A 13899-nucleotide genomic window follows, 5' to 3' on the forward strand; every position below is an offset into this window, starting at 1 on the left:
AAGTAACCCCCACGGCAGCAGGGAGCAGGGGGGGATACAGGGGCCCGGGGAGGCAAATTAACATCCTCAAGGTCCTTCTGAAGGTCGCTTTCCGATGGAGAATAGGTCCCCATTTCCTGGCCTCCAGAAATCCCGCTGCTGGCCCCACGCAACACAATGCCTCGTATTTTCCCCTTACTAACGAGTTCTTCCTTTCTGCCGGGCGTAAACAAGGGGAAGAGCTGTCCCGGGCTGCGGGCACCGGCACAGCCCCGTGGCAGTCTGGTACAAGGCTGTGCGGAGGAGCGTGGTCTGCTGTGCCTGCCGTCCCGGGGTGCCGCAGGGACAAGGGCTGACCTGACTACCGCTGAGCAGCCGTGAGTCGTGGCTTGGGGGAAGCATCCAGCTGCTGTTGTGCCAGCCACGCCGTAGGGATGCCCTGTGCCGGGGCGGGCACCAGAGGTGGGACATGGGGGTTTGTGTCTGGGTTAGCTGATGGATGTGGAACACGGGGCTTAGCCTGACGGTTTCTCCTCCCCGGCATGCTGGGGAAGGCTCAGAGACCAGGCGGCATCTCGCAGGGAGATGGGCAGGAGGCATCTCCACCCACCCCGGTGTAAGAACAGGGCAGAGAGCCACTCTTGCGAGAGACACCCTGCATCCTGTTCCCCCAAGCTGGCACTGGATGTTTGGCCTCCGGCCCTTTTCCACAAAGCGCCAGCTCTCCTGGTGCTCGGGGGGTCCCTTGACACTAGCAAGGGGTCTCTGATGCCTGTGCGCTGCGTGGCTGCTGCTCCCATCCCTTCCTAGCAAGGGCAGCTATTAATATCCCGGAGGCTGTTCCCCTCCCCTCTTCCTTCCCCTGCCGGGGATAAACCAGCCCGATCTCTGTGCAGGGAGCACCGTGAGAAAAGCCAAACCCCGGAGCAGCGTGCGTGTGCTCTGGGCTGGCTGGGGGGAGGCGAGGCCTCCTGCTCCGGCCCGAGACCTCCCCTCCTGCCTGGTGCTTACTGTAAATGTGTGCAAGATGAAACCCCAACCAGAAAACATTTCCTTCCTGTCCCTGTAAGCGGATCAGCCTCCTGCGAGTGCTGTGGGGGCCACGGGGAGTTTGAAAGAGCTGCTTTTGCCTGGGTCTGGTCAGCAGGAGACCGTGGGGGGTGGTGGGAAGGATGTTCCAGGGGGTTCAGGCTGTGGGGATGGGTCCTCTCAGGCTGCAGCAGTGCAGGATCTCATGGTTTGAGATCCTGTTTTTGGGGGGCACGGGGGTGCCGTGTCCCAGAGCCACGTGGTGTCGAGGCGCCGGTGTGTTGGCAGGTGGGGGGACGCTTTCAGGAGGGATGAGAATAGCTCATCGCGTGGGTTTTTCTCAGAAAACCGGCCAGCTGACAGCAGAGCGGGGCTGGGGAGCAGGAAGCCTGCGAGTGGGAGGCGCGGGGAGGCGAAAGGTTGTGCTCGCCTCTTTGGTCCAGGGCTCTCGGTGCATTAAAATTCAGTCACTGTGACTTCAGGCCCGTCTCCAGCAATGTGCCGGGACACGGGTCTCAATGGGGGCCCTTGATCCCGGTCCCTGGGCTGAGCTGCAGGTGTCTGGAGCCATTCCCGCGGCAGGCATCTGCCCTTCACGGCTTCCTTGCTCCGGTTCCACCTTCCTCCACCTCCTCCTCCTCGCCCTTCCTCCCCCTCGTGCTCCGAGCTGCTCCCTCCGTTCTGGCTTTCCGGTGGCTGCAAACAATGTCCTTATTCACTCGGCGGCTGGGATTTGGCGGCGAGGGGAAGGCCCAGGCGCAGAGGAGAAGGAAGGAGGGAGGCAGAGGAGCGAGCGCGCCTGTCCTGGGCCAGCCGTCCAGCTGCGGTTAAAGGCACTCTTTGGGGCAGTCTGGCTCTCTGCTCCCCCCGGTTTCCTACAGGAACAAGGGCTGTGTGCCCTTGTGGTTTGTCCACCTGCCCTCCTCTAGTACCCTCCAAACCCGTGGCCGGTTTCAGTCCAGTTTATTGGGAATTAGCATCCTGCAAACGTCTCGCAGGTTGTTGTGCAGGGACATGGTTGGTCTTGCCAGGGGAACGGCCCTGAAGGATGCACAACCCTTATTAGACATCAGAGAAGCTGCATGGGCTTCATTTCCCCCATGAACACAGTAAGGCTTTTCACTACTCCCACTCTCATTTAAAACCAGAGCTGCTCGGCGGGTCGTGGGGCACCTCTCCAGCTTTGGTGAAGCTGCCAGGCTCCTTCCTGATCCTGCCGGCAGTCGGGCAGGGGCTGGCAAGCGCTTGAGCCCCCAGGGAAGGGGTGCCGCAGGCTCTCCCCTGCCAGCTCTCCCCGGGAGGCATGCAGGGACCCTGGCCATCCTCGGAGCAGGCGAAACCTTGGGGCATGTCGCAGGATTGTGCTGCCCCGGTGCTGGCCCCAGGGCCACAGACTGCTGGGCGCTTCAAAGGGGGGATGAGGAGAGTGCTGGGCTCCAGGCGGGGCAGGGGCATAATCCGCTGTTATCACGGGCTCAGCAGTGACTGCAGACTTAGCCCTGTCCTTCAGGAGAGAACAGTGGTGAGACCAGCCTGAGACAAGCCAGGAATTCATCTTGTCCACAGATTTCTCCCTGCCTGGGAGGTCTTGGGTAGGTGTGAGCTCCTTCCCGCACCCCAGTGCCCCCCTTTGTAGTGGCGGGTTGCCCGGCCAGCTGAGCTGGACCCGTGCGTGTAACACAGCTGACGCTTACGGTGCTGCAGCCGTATAATGTCTCTCGGATGAGGAGCCCAGATGCCCCGTATTGTCTGAGCTGTTAAACTCTTTATTACCATCTTTCTGTCCTGTGGCTGCAGGCATTTAATCTTGCAAAAGTTCTGCTCTGTCGGAGCAGCCCTGTCCCCATGCAGAGCTGCCCGCGTGCAGGTTCGGTGGAACGGACTGGGAGGTGCAGTATGGTGTACACGGGGCGAGGGTGGTTTCCCCGGCAGTGGTTTCCTCCCAACACTTGCTGGGAGGATAGTGGTGGTCAGGAAGCCTTTCCCTAGCACAATCCCATGGGGACCAGCTGTGCACCTTCTCTCTGGAATGAGGCCTTGCAGCGCTTGCTTTGCTTCCCGCAGAGGTGCCCTCCAAGTAGCATTTCTCTCCCAGTGTGTGGCCTCGGTACCCCAAACCCACCCGACTTGCCGTGATTGCTCCCCGGGATGCACCCTGCTCCGCCGGTGGTGGGGCTCCTGATCAGTGAGCAAAGGATAACCTCCGCTCGTTTCTCCTTCCACCTTCGGCAGTCCTGCTCCGGCGCAGGGTGGATGCCCACGGCGCGTTTGCAGAGAGCCCCGCTAACCTCCTCTTAGGGCTCAGTCTTTTTTTTCCCCTGCTTTATTTTTTTCCATGAGGAGCGGGGAGATTACATGGAACTCCAGCAGAATAAACTGGTGTCCAGCAACTAGCCCCATCTCGCTGTGGCCTGCGGGGTCAGGGTGGACCGGCCACTTACCCTGGCCGCAGATTAACTTATTAATTAATTAGATGAGTTCACTCTCAGCTGGTGTTGGAATACAGAGCATTTTTGGTGGCTGTTTCGCAAACTGGTGGTGTGTCTTGGTAAAGACAAACTGGGATCATGGAGTTGGTTGGAGCCCAGGAAGGGCGCCTGTACGGAGGGAGCTGCAGTTCTCCCAGCATCAAGGTCATGCATGAAATATGAGAAATTACCCTGAGAAATTCTGATCCTGGAGGAGGAGGAGGAGGAGTTCATGACTTCAGAAATACCAGATTTGGGAGGGGATGGAAGGGGAAGGGATATATTTTCCTTTTCAAAATACCTAAGGAATTCAGCCTGTGCTGCAGAGACAATGAGATTTCGCCCCTTGGTGGCAGAAGGGGTAGTTCATACCCATGTGTCTTGTTAAGGGTTTGGATGCCATGAGTGAAAAGCCCTCCCATCCTACTGCAATCCCAGGCACATACGGTTTTTAAATGGCCCTAAAATCAAGAGAGTGCCTCAAATGTGAGATTTAAAGAAAATGCTGCATGTCCTCTATTCTCTCTGATTTCTATGGCTTTAGGTTGGATTTCAGTCACTTTTTCCAGCTGTGAGGGGATATTAAATTAACTTATATATATAAAAAGTTGTTTTTTATTATTTATTTATTTATTTATTTATTTATTTGTGATTTCACATAATTGTATGATTCCAGGAGTGGAGCACCCTGAGGATTGTTACAAAACACAAAGGTTGGCAGCTCTGCCATGGCAGCTGCGGGGCGGTGGGGAGGGGACGATGGTACGTGCATGCCCAGGGCTGTTCGGTCCATCCCACCGGTGGGGCTGGCAGGGTGGCCTCTGCCTGCCCGGCGTCTGGCAGTGATGGGGAACCCTGCTTTTCCCCACGAGAGCATCCCGGCAGCGCTGGGGGGGACGAGCAGGGGCTGCCTCAGGGTGGCTCCACGTCAGATGCCTGATGCATATGCCAGGGCAGGATGGGGATTTGGCCTCTGTGCCCCGCGAACTGTGAGTCTTGGATCCCATCCCACGTTTTTCCCTGGCCCTGCCCCAGCTGGCAGCTGGGGGAGGCGGGCAGGGGACCCGGCTGTTCCCAGGGGACCCACCGGAGTGGCGGGCTGGTGCGGGCTGGGGTCTGGCTGCTCGCGGTGGAGACAGCGAGTCTCTGCCGGCAGGGAGGGAGGCACAGGGAAGGGCTTGGTGCGAAGGCGCGCTATGTCTTTTGGCTCTGCCGCTTGGAGAGCAAGAAACTCAGCCTGCGTTGCAAGACCTGCCCTGGCTCCCAGGCTCGATCGGCCTCCTGCAAGCAGGGATGCGGGAAGGCATCTCCTTCTCTGGAGCAGGTGGCTTTCCCATTATTCGACTGTGATTTCAGTGGGGAAATTCAAGCCTGTGGATGCTGGGGCAGGATCCAGAGCCGGCTGCACTCGCTGCGCTCCACGCCAGGCCCATGCAGAGGGATGTTGCAAACTGTGTTTTCAGCCAGCGGTACTTGAGAGCGGGTTGTGTTGACGTGCACCTGCCTGCGCCGATGCCGGAGCAGTTGCTGCCTGCCACCTCCCTGCCCGGCTGCATGGGGCTGCTGCCCACCCGCCCCACAGCTCTGCCCGGTGCTGGACCCAAAACCCTGGCTTAGCCCTCAGAAAAGCCACCAGCAGCCCCACGCCCTGGCCTGGCTGCCGGCACAGGACCTGGGACGTGGTTCCTGCCTGCGCCCTTGGCTCTCTCTGAGCAAGTGGTGTTGCACCAGCTCTCCGGAGCTCAGTTCCCACGTATTTAACCCGGGAGCAGGTTGCAGCCTCCTGGTGCCGCAAGAACGCAAATAACAACCCTTTTATGATGAAAAAAGGAGATTTTTAATATATGCATCAAATATTTCTCTGTGTGGACGCTCCCACCTATTCAGCTGGTCTAAAAACAGCAGCAGCAATGCCCTTGGATGCTTGCGGGCCCATGTATTTCTGCACGCATGTGCCAGTGAACGTCCCGCCACGGCTGGGGGTCCGCGTTGCTGTCGCTGCCCCTTGGACCCTGTTTCAGTGGTTGTGCTGTCTGTGTGTCCATCTCCATGTATGCACGTGGGTGGGTGCGCACACGTGGGCACTGGGCACGTATGTGGAGTGCGACTGCAAGTGGGAAGCTGGGCTTTTTTAGCTCCTCATTATTATTAGTGGTAGGAGCCCAGCAGCAGTGAAGCTGGAGGTGCCCGAGACCTTAAGAAAAACAACAGGAGAGAGGAGGCTTTGCATTCCTGCTCCCGAATTGAGGCGGAGGTGACAGCCTTTCCCTGCAATGCAATTAATCCCGGCAGCGCCTCTGCCACCCTCCCCCTCCCGCCTCGTCCAGGAATTAATTACTTGATTATAAATCCCTGAGTGGCGGTTTATAATAGCAATAATCCCCTCGAAATTCATCCTCGCTGCCGGTTTCTTCCCATCTCGCCCCTGTCATTGAGAGTCTCTAACACTGCATCTCCGTGCCGGGCGAAGCCCTTCTCCTCACCCCGCCGGTGTGGTGGCTTTCCCTCGGGATAACCATGGTGGGAAAAAATTAGGAGTTGATTTTGAGGGATGTTTTGGGAAGTGCTGCTCCTGCTCACAGGGATGGAGCCCTTCTCTCATGGGTAGTGGGTTTCATCCTGACCGGGGAAGTGCGCAGGAGCAGGCACTGCGACTGATTGCTGGGGATAATGTTTTGTCCCAGTTATTAGGCTGACGGCCCAGGCCCAGCCCCGAGGAGTGGGGGCCGGGGGCTGGCAGCAGGGTGGGGGGAGGCCCCGTTCCTCCTCTCTCTGTCCCTCCCAATTACGCTGACGCTGGCTCTGGGGCTTGTCACGGAGGCGGGGAAGGGAGAAAGGATTTGGCGTGGCGTACGGGGGCGCGAGGGGGGCGGCGATGTCTCCCGGGAGCCTGCCGGCGATGGGTGATGGGCCTCAAAACAGTGCTGCCATAGTGGGAGATGAGCCTCTTCGTGTACCCCCCAGGGCTTGGCAAGGGGCTGCCCCCATCCAGGGGACCCAAATCAAGGTCCGCAGCTGATAAGGCAGCCCAGCACACACGGCCCTTCTGCATGGCCATTGAAATAGCAAGGTTTCCACCTCTATCAGCCATGTGTGGGCTTTCAGCTCGGCGACGGCATCCTGCTGGGAAAAAGCCCTGTCCCTTCCAAAATGTGTGGGCAGAGCCGGTGCAGGCAGCACCGAAGCTTCCCAGCACATGTGGTCACCAGGCTCTGATGGCTGCTTTTCTCACCCGTCTCTGCAGAAGATGCTGATGAAGCAGCAGGACCGCCTGGAGGAGCGGGAGCAAGACATCGAAGAGCAGCTCTACAAGCTGGAATCGGACAAGCGGCTGGTTGAGGTAACTGGTGCTTCACCCTGCTGCAGCCAGCCCCAGGGACTGTCACCCCATGGCGTGATGGGGACAGGCTCCCAGGGCATAGGGGCCGGGTGAGCAGGGAGGAGGGAGGACATGCAGGGGAAGAGTGACCTGCTGTCTCCATCCCTGTCCTGGCAGTCATACTTTTGGGAGATAAAATGTGTTTGGGGCTGCCCTGCAGCCTCGTGGGTCCTGGGGTCAGTTGGGAGGCGAGGAATGAGGCTGTCCTGAAATACAAGGTGGCCCCCCCACCTCAGCTCAGCACAGCCTTCCCCGGGCCACCCACTTCATCCCAAGTGGGAGGGGAGGGTCTGGAGATGGGAGATCCCCGAATAAACCACTGAAATACCCAGAAGGCGGAAGAGATGCAAGGAAGCGTTTTGCTGGGACACAGGTAAAACAAGATCAGCTCATGTTCCTTAAAGCCCCTTGGTCTCCCAGAGCGTGGAGGGAAGGGCTCTGGAGCATGACGTGACCCTAGCCTGGGGTGGGCATGAGGACAGGGATGAGGACGAGGATGGGGATGGGAATGGGGATGAAGATGGGTATGGGCAGGGTTTTCCAAGGGAGCACACCTGCCTCAGTGGTGTGGCAGGTTGTTGCTTGGCATTAGGTCTCCAGAGGCGATCCCCACCTAGAGCCCAGGAGGTAGGTCCAGGGGATCTGCTGGATTAGCCAAACCTACACAGTGGCCCTGTTGCATCCCTGGCCCGTAGGAGTCCCACGTGGCAGCTGACCACAGGGTTTGGTCTCTGTGGGCATTGCAGGAGAGCAGAGCTATGGTACAGCTCTCAAGTTGCACCCATCCCTGCTGGGGAAAGGACCCAGGTGTCCTGGGGCATCATGGTGGAGGTTGGAGGGCACAGAGGGGCTGACCCTGCTCCTCTACCCAGGAGAAGGTGAGCCAGCTGAAGGACGAGGTGCGCCTGCAGTACGAGAAGATGCACCAGATCTTGGACGAGGACTTGCGGAAGACCATGGAGATCCTGGACAAGGCCCAGGCCAAGTTCTGCAATGAGAATGCAGCCCAGGTCCTCCACCTCAATGAGCGCATGCAGGAGGCCAAGAAGCTCCTCAGCTCTGTCCAGGTCATGTTCGACAAAACCGAGGACATCAACTTCATGAAGGTGAGATGAGCTGCCTGTGCTGGGGGTGGGAGGGGTCCAGGGGGAGGTCTGGTTGTGTAGGGAGCGTTGCGGAGCGGGCTAGAGGCACTGACAGGGACTTGCTGGTGCCTCTAGAGGACTCAGCAGTGGGGAAAGGCGAGGAGGAGTGGGACAGGCTCAGCGCTGGCCTCCTCTGAGGAGATGCCACAGCTGGGGCAGCCCGTGCTGGGGGGAGAGGGGGCTCAGCACCCTTGGGCAGCCTGTCCCTTCCTGGGAGGCTGCAGAAGGTGACACCAAAAGGGGAGGTGGCTGCCGGGCAGGGACTGTCCTTACTGACCAGGGCTTCTCCTTCCCCTCCTAGAACACCAAGTCTGTGAAAATCTTAATGGACAGGTAAGCGTGGCAGGGCAGGTGTGTTTGGGGGGGAAAGGGGGCTGTCGCAGGGGTGGCACCAGCACCGTGTCTGGAGGAGGAGCAGGGCCAGGGATGCTGCAGGGCCTGGGAGAGGCGTGCTCCATGCCTCAGTTTCCCTCTCTGTCTGGGAGGATGAAAAATCCCCTCCTGGGGGCATTGAATCAAGTCCTCCCCTTGGACTAGGGGAAACATAGTGGTGTGTTTGTGGAACAGCAGAGCTGGGACACAGCACCCCAGCCAGGATGGGACCAGCTGGGTTGGGGCGCAGGGCTCAGTCCAGCTCTGCTCTCCTTCTCCTCCCTCCAGGGCCCAGGGTTAAAGCCAGCTCTAGCAGAGCCAGGGCGAGCTGGGGTGGCAATGCGGGGGGATACAGGGGCTGCGGGAGGTGCGTGTTGGCACAGGACATTCACAGCAAGGCTGGATGGGGAAGGTCCTGCTGGGAAGGGACTGGCCCATTGGAGAGGGCTGGCTCCCCACTGCCCTTGGCACTGCCTCCCTGGGGAGGGGGTCTGGCCCCGGGAGGGTGCAGGGGAAGGAGCGTGGGGGCTTCCTGACCCTCCCCTGAGTGTGCTTTGTCCCTCATGCCTCTCCTCTCTGCCCACGGTCCCCAACAGGACCCAGAACTGTACAGGTGGCAGCCTGCCCCCACCCAAAATCGGCCACCTCAACTCCAAGCTCTTCCTGAACGAGATCGCCAAGAAGGAGAAGCAGCTCAGGAAGTTGCTGGAAGGTGGGTGAAGCCTGAGGGGTGCTGGGGGAGGGGGCACGGGACCTCGCTACCTCCTGTATCCATAGCTGGGTGCCCTGCGGATCCCAGTACAAGAGGGTGGGGAGAGCTGTCAGGTGCGGCAGGGTGCCCCCTATGCTGGGAACCCCTCTGCTCAGTGAGGTCAGGGCATGAAGATGCCATGAAGCCAGCTCCTGGCTCTCCCCAGGACATTTCCCTTGGCTTGTGAAACGGCTGTGTTTTGGGGTGACACAGCAGTGGGGGCTGGCAATTGGCAGGAAAAGTCAGTGGAAAGATGGGGGTCAGCGCGTGGGCAGGGACAGCCAGGGGCCGGCATGGTCTCGCAGCCCCCAGCCCATGCCTGCGAGGAGACCACATCCTGCAGAGGCTTCCCAGTCCTCTCTCCTTGGGGATTTGGGTTTGTCACCCAGGCTGTCCCGCTCTGATCCTGTTATGGACCATGGTCACGAGCTGTGCATGGGCTCAGCCTGCGCACGTGTTTGCACAGCAGCACGTGGGGCTGCTCCGAGCCTGCTGGCAAGGTCCCAAAATGTTATCTGCAAATTCACCTCCGTATGGCTATGTGCCCAGTTTGACACTGGTGGGACAGGCTGGGGGACCCTCTGCTCGCGCGGGGCTGGAGCGCAGGTCTTGGGGCTTCGCTGCAGGTTCGGACCAGCGGCCGGAGCACCCTGGAGCTGTGCCGTGCCGTGCTTGACGCAGTCCCCCTCTCCTGTTCCCCTCCACAGGTCCTCTGAGCACCCCCGTCCCCTTCCTGCAGAGCATCCCTATGTACCCCTGCACCGTCAGCAACTCCGGCGCGGAGAAGCGCAAGCACTCCACCGCCTTCCCCGAGGGCAGCTTCCTCGAGCCATCGTCCGGGACTGTGGCGAGCCAGTACATGAGCCAGGGCGCTTCGGCTGGCGAGGGGCAGTCCGCACAAGCCATGGTGCCTTGTAGCTCCACGCAGCACATAGTTGGACTTCCCAGTGGCCCGCAGCCAGTGCACTCGGGCTCCGTCTTCAACCCATCTCACTACCCCAACACCACGTCATCTCAGCAGTCCGTGCTCTCCCAGTATGGCGGGCGCAAAATCCTCGTCTGCTCCGTGGATAACTGTTACTGTTCCTCCGTGTCCAACCACAGCGGGCACCAGCCCTACCCGCGGTCGGGGCACTTCCCCTGGACGGTCTCCTCGCAGGAGTACTCCCACCCGCTGCCACCCGCCCCTGCCGTCCCCCAGTCGCTCCCGGGACTTGCCGTGAGGGAATGGATTGACGCATCCCAGCAGCACGGGCGGCAGGATTTCTATAGGGTCTACGGCCAGCCGTCGGCGAAACACTACGTCACCAGTTAACCGTCACACTCTCCGGAGAGTCCCGTTCGATGACGCATTTGGAGAGAAAAGTCTGGTTTGGTTTGGCTTTTCTTTTCCCCCCCCACCTTTTAAATCAAAACCAATTTTTTCCCCGGCTCGCGCCCCTCCAGGATTTTGGGGAGGGTTGTTTTCTCATATCTCTCTCTCTCTCTCTTTTTTTTAAAATCCTTTTAAAACAAAATAATAATTTTTTTTTTCCTTTTGATTCCTTTTTTTAATTTAATTTGGGAAAGTCCTTCCTGCCCCTCGCTGGGAAAAGACGAGGGAGAAATTACCAAGAAGAAATTGATGGGGATTTCAGTTGGGCGTCTGGGTCTGTGCGTAGCGCTCTTCCTCGCTCCTCTCTGCCTTTGGAAAACTTCAGAAGGGACAATGGCACCTTCTCTCTTTCCATTTCTCCGACTTAATTTTTTCTGGTTTGGTTCAGTTTTTCCCCTTTCCCTACCCCTCTCTTTCCCTTTTTAAAAAGAAAAAAAGAAAAAAATCTATCATTGATTCAGTATGAAACGATACTCGTAGATTTTGGGTTTGTTACCTTTTTTTTTTTAAAGGCTGATTTTTTTTTTGTGTTATGAGGCCACTTCTCATGCATATTGGCATTTTTTTTCCTTCTTTCAGAGATTTGTAAATACACAATGGCAGGAAATTTAATGCACAAAAAAAAAAAGGGAAAAGAAACTTTAAAAAAAAAAAAACACGAATAAATAAATAAATAAAAAAATCTGTTCTAGTTTTCAGGAGGGGAAGCGCGGCCGAAATGCACCCCCCTCCTGCGTATCGCTGATGCAACTTCCTGTAACAAGCACTTTGTATAAAAAAAAAGTGGACTTCCTGCTATAAGGCACAGGTATTTATTCTGTAACCGATTTTAGAACACACACACACAAAAAAATATTCAAATAAATGTGATCACTTAGTGCAAACGCCTCGCTCTGCTGCAGCTCTTCCCCCGGGAACACCAGCTCCGGCGGGAGGCTCCCACCTGCTTTCGGAAGTAACCGCTCCCCAGGTCCCGCGGGTGCCCGGCCGATGGCGGGGATTTTTCCGGCAGGGCTGTTTTGGGGGGAGCTGCTGGGGGATGGGGCGGCAGCGGGTCCCGGCCGCGGGGGGGGTCCCCACCAGTGCCCGTCCGCATTCCAGCGCCGTGGGGAGGGATGCAGGAGCTGTGGCTGTCCGCCGGCTCCCTCCCAGCCAGCGAGGATGTGAGTCAGGCGTGCAGCCGGCCGGGCCGCATCCTGCCCGCGGCCTCCGGAACAGTCCCCATTGTGGGATGGGGACGGGGACGGGGACAGCAGCTTTCCTGCCTCCGCCGGCATCCACCGTACTGGCCACGCTGCAGCCCTGGCGCCCAGGCCTCCCTCGAGTCTGCGTCCCCACCTAAAGCCCTGCTGCCCCATGGGGCTCTGTGGGTGCTGGCAGCACCCCGGGCTGGTTCGGGGACCCTCCGTGCTCGGCCGGGAAGGGCGAGGAGGAAACCTTCAGCTGGAGCGTGCGGCGGGGCCGTGGGCTGGCCTGGCTGCGGCTGTGCAGAGGCGAGCTCTTCATCCGGGGAAAATGGGGCTGACTTCATAAAGCAGAGCAGCATCTTGGAGGCATTAGGGTTTTTCTATCGCTCTCTTCAGGCTTGGCTTCCTTTATTTTTTTCCTGGTTGCAAAACCAGGTCCCTGCTTTCGTTCCGGTTTGGATTCCCCCTGTGCTGCTTCGGTGAGAAACAGGAAGGGGACTGAGTCTCAGTGAGCCGAAACCAGGGGAGCAGCGGCTCTGAGGGAGGGGACCCTCGCACCCAGCTCCCTCCGTTCCATCCCGAGGGAAGCGGCAGCGGAGCCCTTGCAAACGGGACCCCCTTTCCAGGGCATGCTGGGGGGAGGCCAGCACCCCCTGCCCCTCTGTGCGCCTGGCCGCCCCCTGGTCAGTGCCGCCCTGTGCCTGGGGTGCAGAGGGCAGCGGCTCGTCCCCACTGCCATGCCGGGCTCTTCCCAGCCCCGTCCTGCTCAGGCGCTGCAGTTAACACCCGGTCCATTGGGGCATTTGGGGGTTGGCTTCTCTGTTAGAAGCAAAGTGTCCCCGGGTGGCAGGAGGGGGTGGGGTGCTCCCAGCCTCCGCCACGGGGACCCTGTGATGTCCCCCCGTGTCCATGTGGCCGGCTGCCCGGGGCAGGGAGAGCGCCGGTGGTGAGGGGGACGCAGGCTGGGGTGAGGAGTGATGTCCCTCCCCATGGAGAGGGGTCCCTGATGCACAGCCCGGGCCACCCCCCACCCCAGGGTGCTCCCCAGCCATGGCCCCTATGCTTGGTGCCCCCAGATTTGCCTTCCCAGCTGTCCTCATCATCAAACTCCTCTTCCTCCTCGGCACAGCTGCCTCCTCCTGCGAGAGCGGGCAGCTGCCGGCCCCAGGCAGGCATTAAAGCACCTGTCGCCTATAGACGGGGGGACTCAGGCCAGCCCCTACCCTGCAGGGTGACCCCCAAGGGCTTGGGACATGTCCCCACTGCAGGCCACCCTCACCCCATGCCTTTGCCAGAGGGAGCAGCCCCAAAACAGCAGGTGCCCCTTGCAGACCCCCGGTGCTGCAGCCCCCTGACCCCCCCAGCCGGGAGGAGAGCCCCGGCGTCGCGGCTACCTGCGGCACCATGCCATCAAACCCCGCGCGTTGCTGGTGGCAGGAGGGAGGCGATGCCCCCCCCGGGGTCACCCCCAAGCAGCGGGAGGAACGAACGCATGCCCTTGGCCCGCTTGGGCTAACGGTGTCCGGGGCTGCTGGGAGGGGGAGCGCTGATGCTCGGGTGCTCGGCAGGGTTTTATTGATGGATGGCTCTGTCCGGGGGGTGGGAAAAGGGGGGGGGAGCAGAGGCACATCCATAAACAGCTCGAGTTGTGAATGGAAAGAGACGGATTAGGAGCTGGGTGAAAACATGTCACACAGCGGAAAGAAAAATGAGCAGCTGGGCCAGACCAAATTGGTGTCTGATGAAGGACATGGGGCCTGGTGGAAAAAGGATCCCAGGGCCGGCGGTGCTGCTCGGGGGAGGCTGATGGGGAACAGCTGGAGCCGGACACGCACATCTGGCAGAGCAGGGCGAGGGGAGAGGCGGTGGCGCCGATAACGACCGCGCCTCCGGCCACCATGCTCGGGTCGCGGGGCTGCAGCTCGTCCCCTGGATGGGTGCCTCGAGAGGGGCCGATGCTTCTTTTTCAGGTTGATCCTGGGGAGGGAGTGGCTGCACCGTGGCCCATCCCTTGGCAGGGATTTACCCAGCGGGGTTCAGGCTCTGCCGTGCCGAGGGGTCCCCAGGTGGAGGATCCACTGCCTCTTCCTCATTTGCATACATGTAAATAAGCAATCAACATAATGAGGGTGAATGCAAACCAGGCTTTCAGTTTGCAACCAAGTCCTATTTTTAACCTTGGAAAAGGCTCCGGTACCTGTTGCCACGTCCAGC

General features: G+C 59.5%; 1 protein-coding gene across 1 annotated transcript in view; it reads left to right on the forward strand.

Moving 5' to 3' along the window:
* Positions 1–10664, forward strand: part of TRIM8 (tripartite motif containing 8) — a 29916-nt gene extending 19252 nt beyond the window's left edge. Inside the window, exons 3-7 of the mRNA XM_072870312.1 lie at positions 6721–6816; positions 7728–7961; positions 8302–8333; positions 8969–9084; positions 9831–10664. Coding sequence (XP_072726413.1) covers positions 6721–6816; positions 7728–7961; positions 8302–8333; positions 8969–9084; positions 9831–10438 — 1086 coding nt within the window. The 3' untranslated portion in view covers positions 10439–10664. The remainder of the gene's footprint in view (positions 1–6720; positions 6817–7727; positions 7962–8301; positions 8334–8968; positions 9085–9830) is intronic.
* Positions 10665–13899: the final 3235 nt, after the last annotated feature.

The sequence above is a fragment of the Ciconia boyciana genome, chromosome 8, assembly GCF_034638445.1.
Source record: "Ciconia boyciana chromosome 8, ASM3463844v1, whole genome shotgun sequence".
NCBI classification, from domain to species: Eukaryota; Metazoa; Chordata; class Aves; order Ciconiiformes; family Ciconiidae; genus Ciconia; species Ciconia boyciana.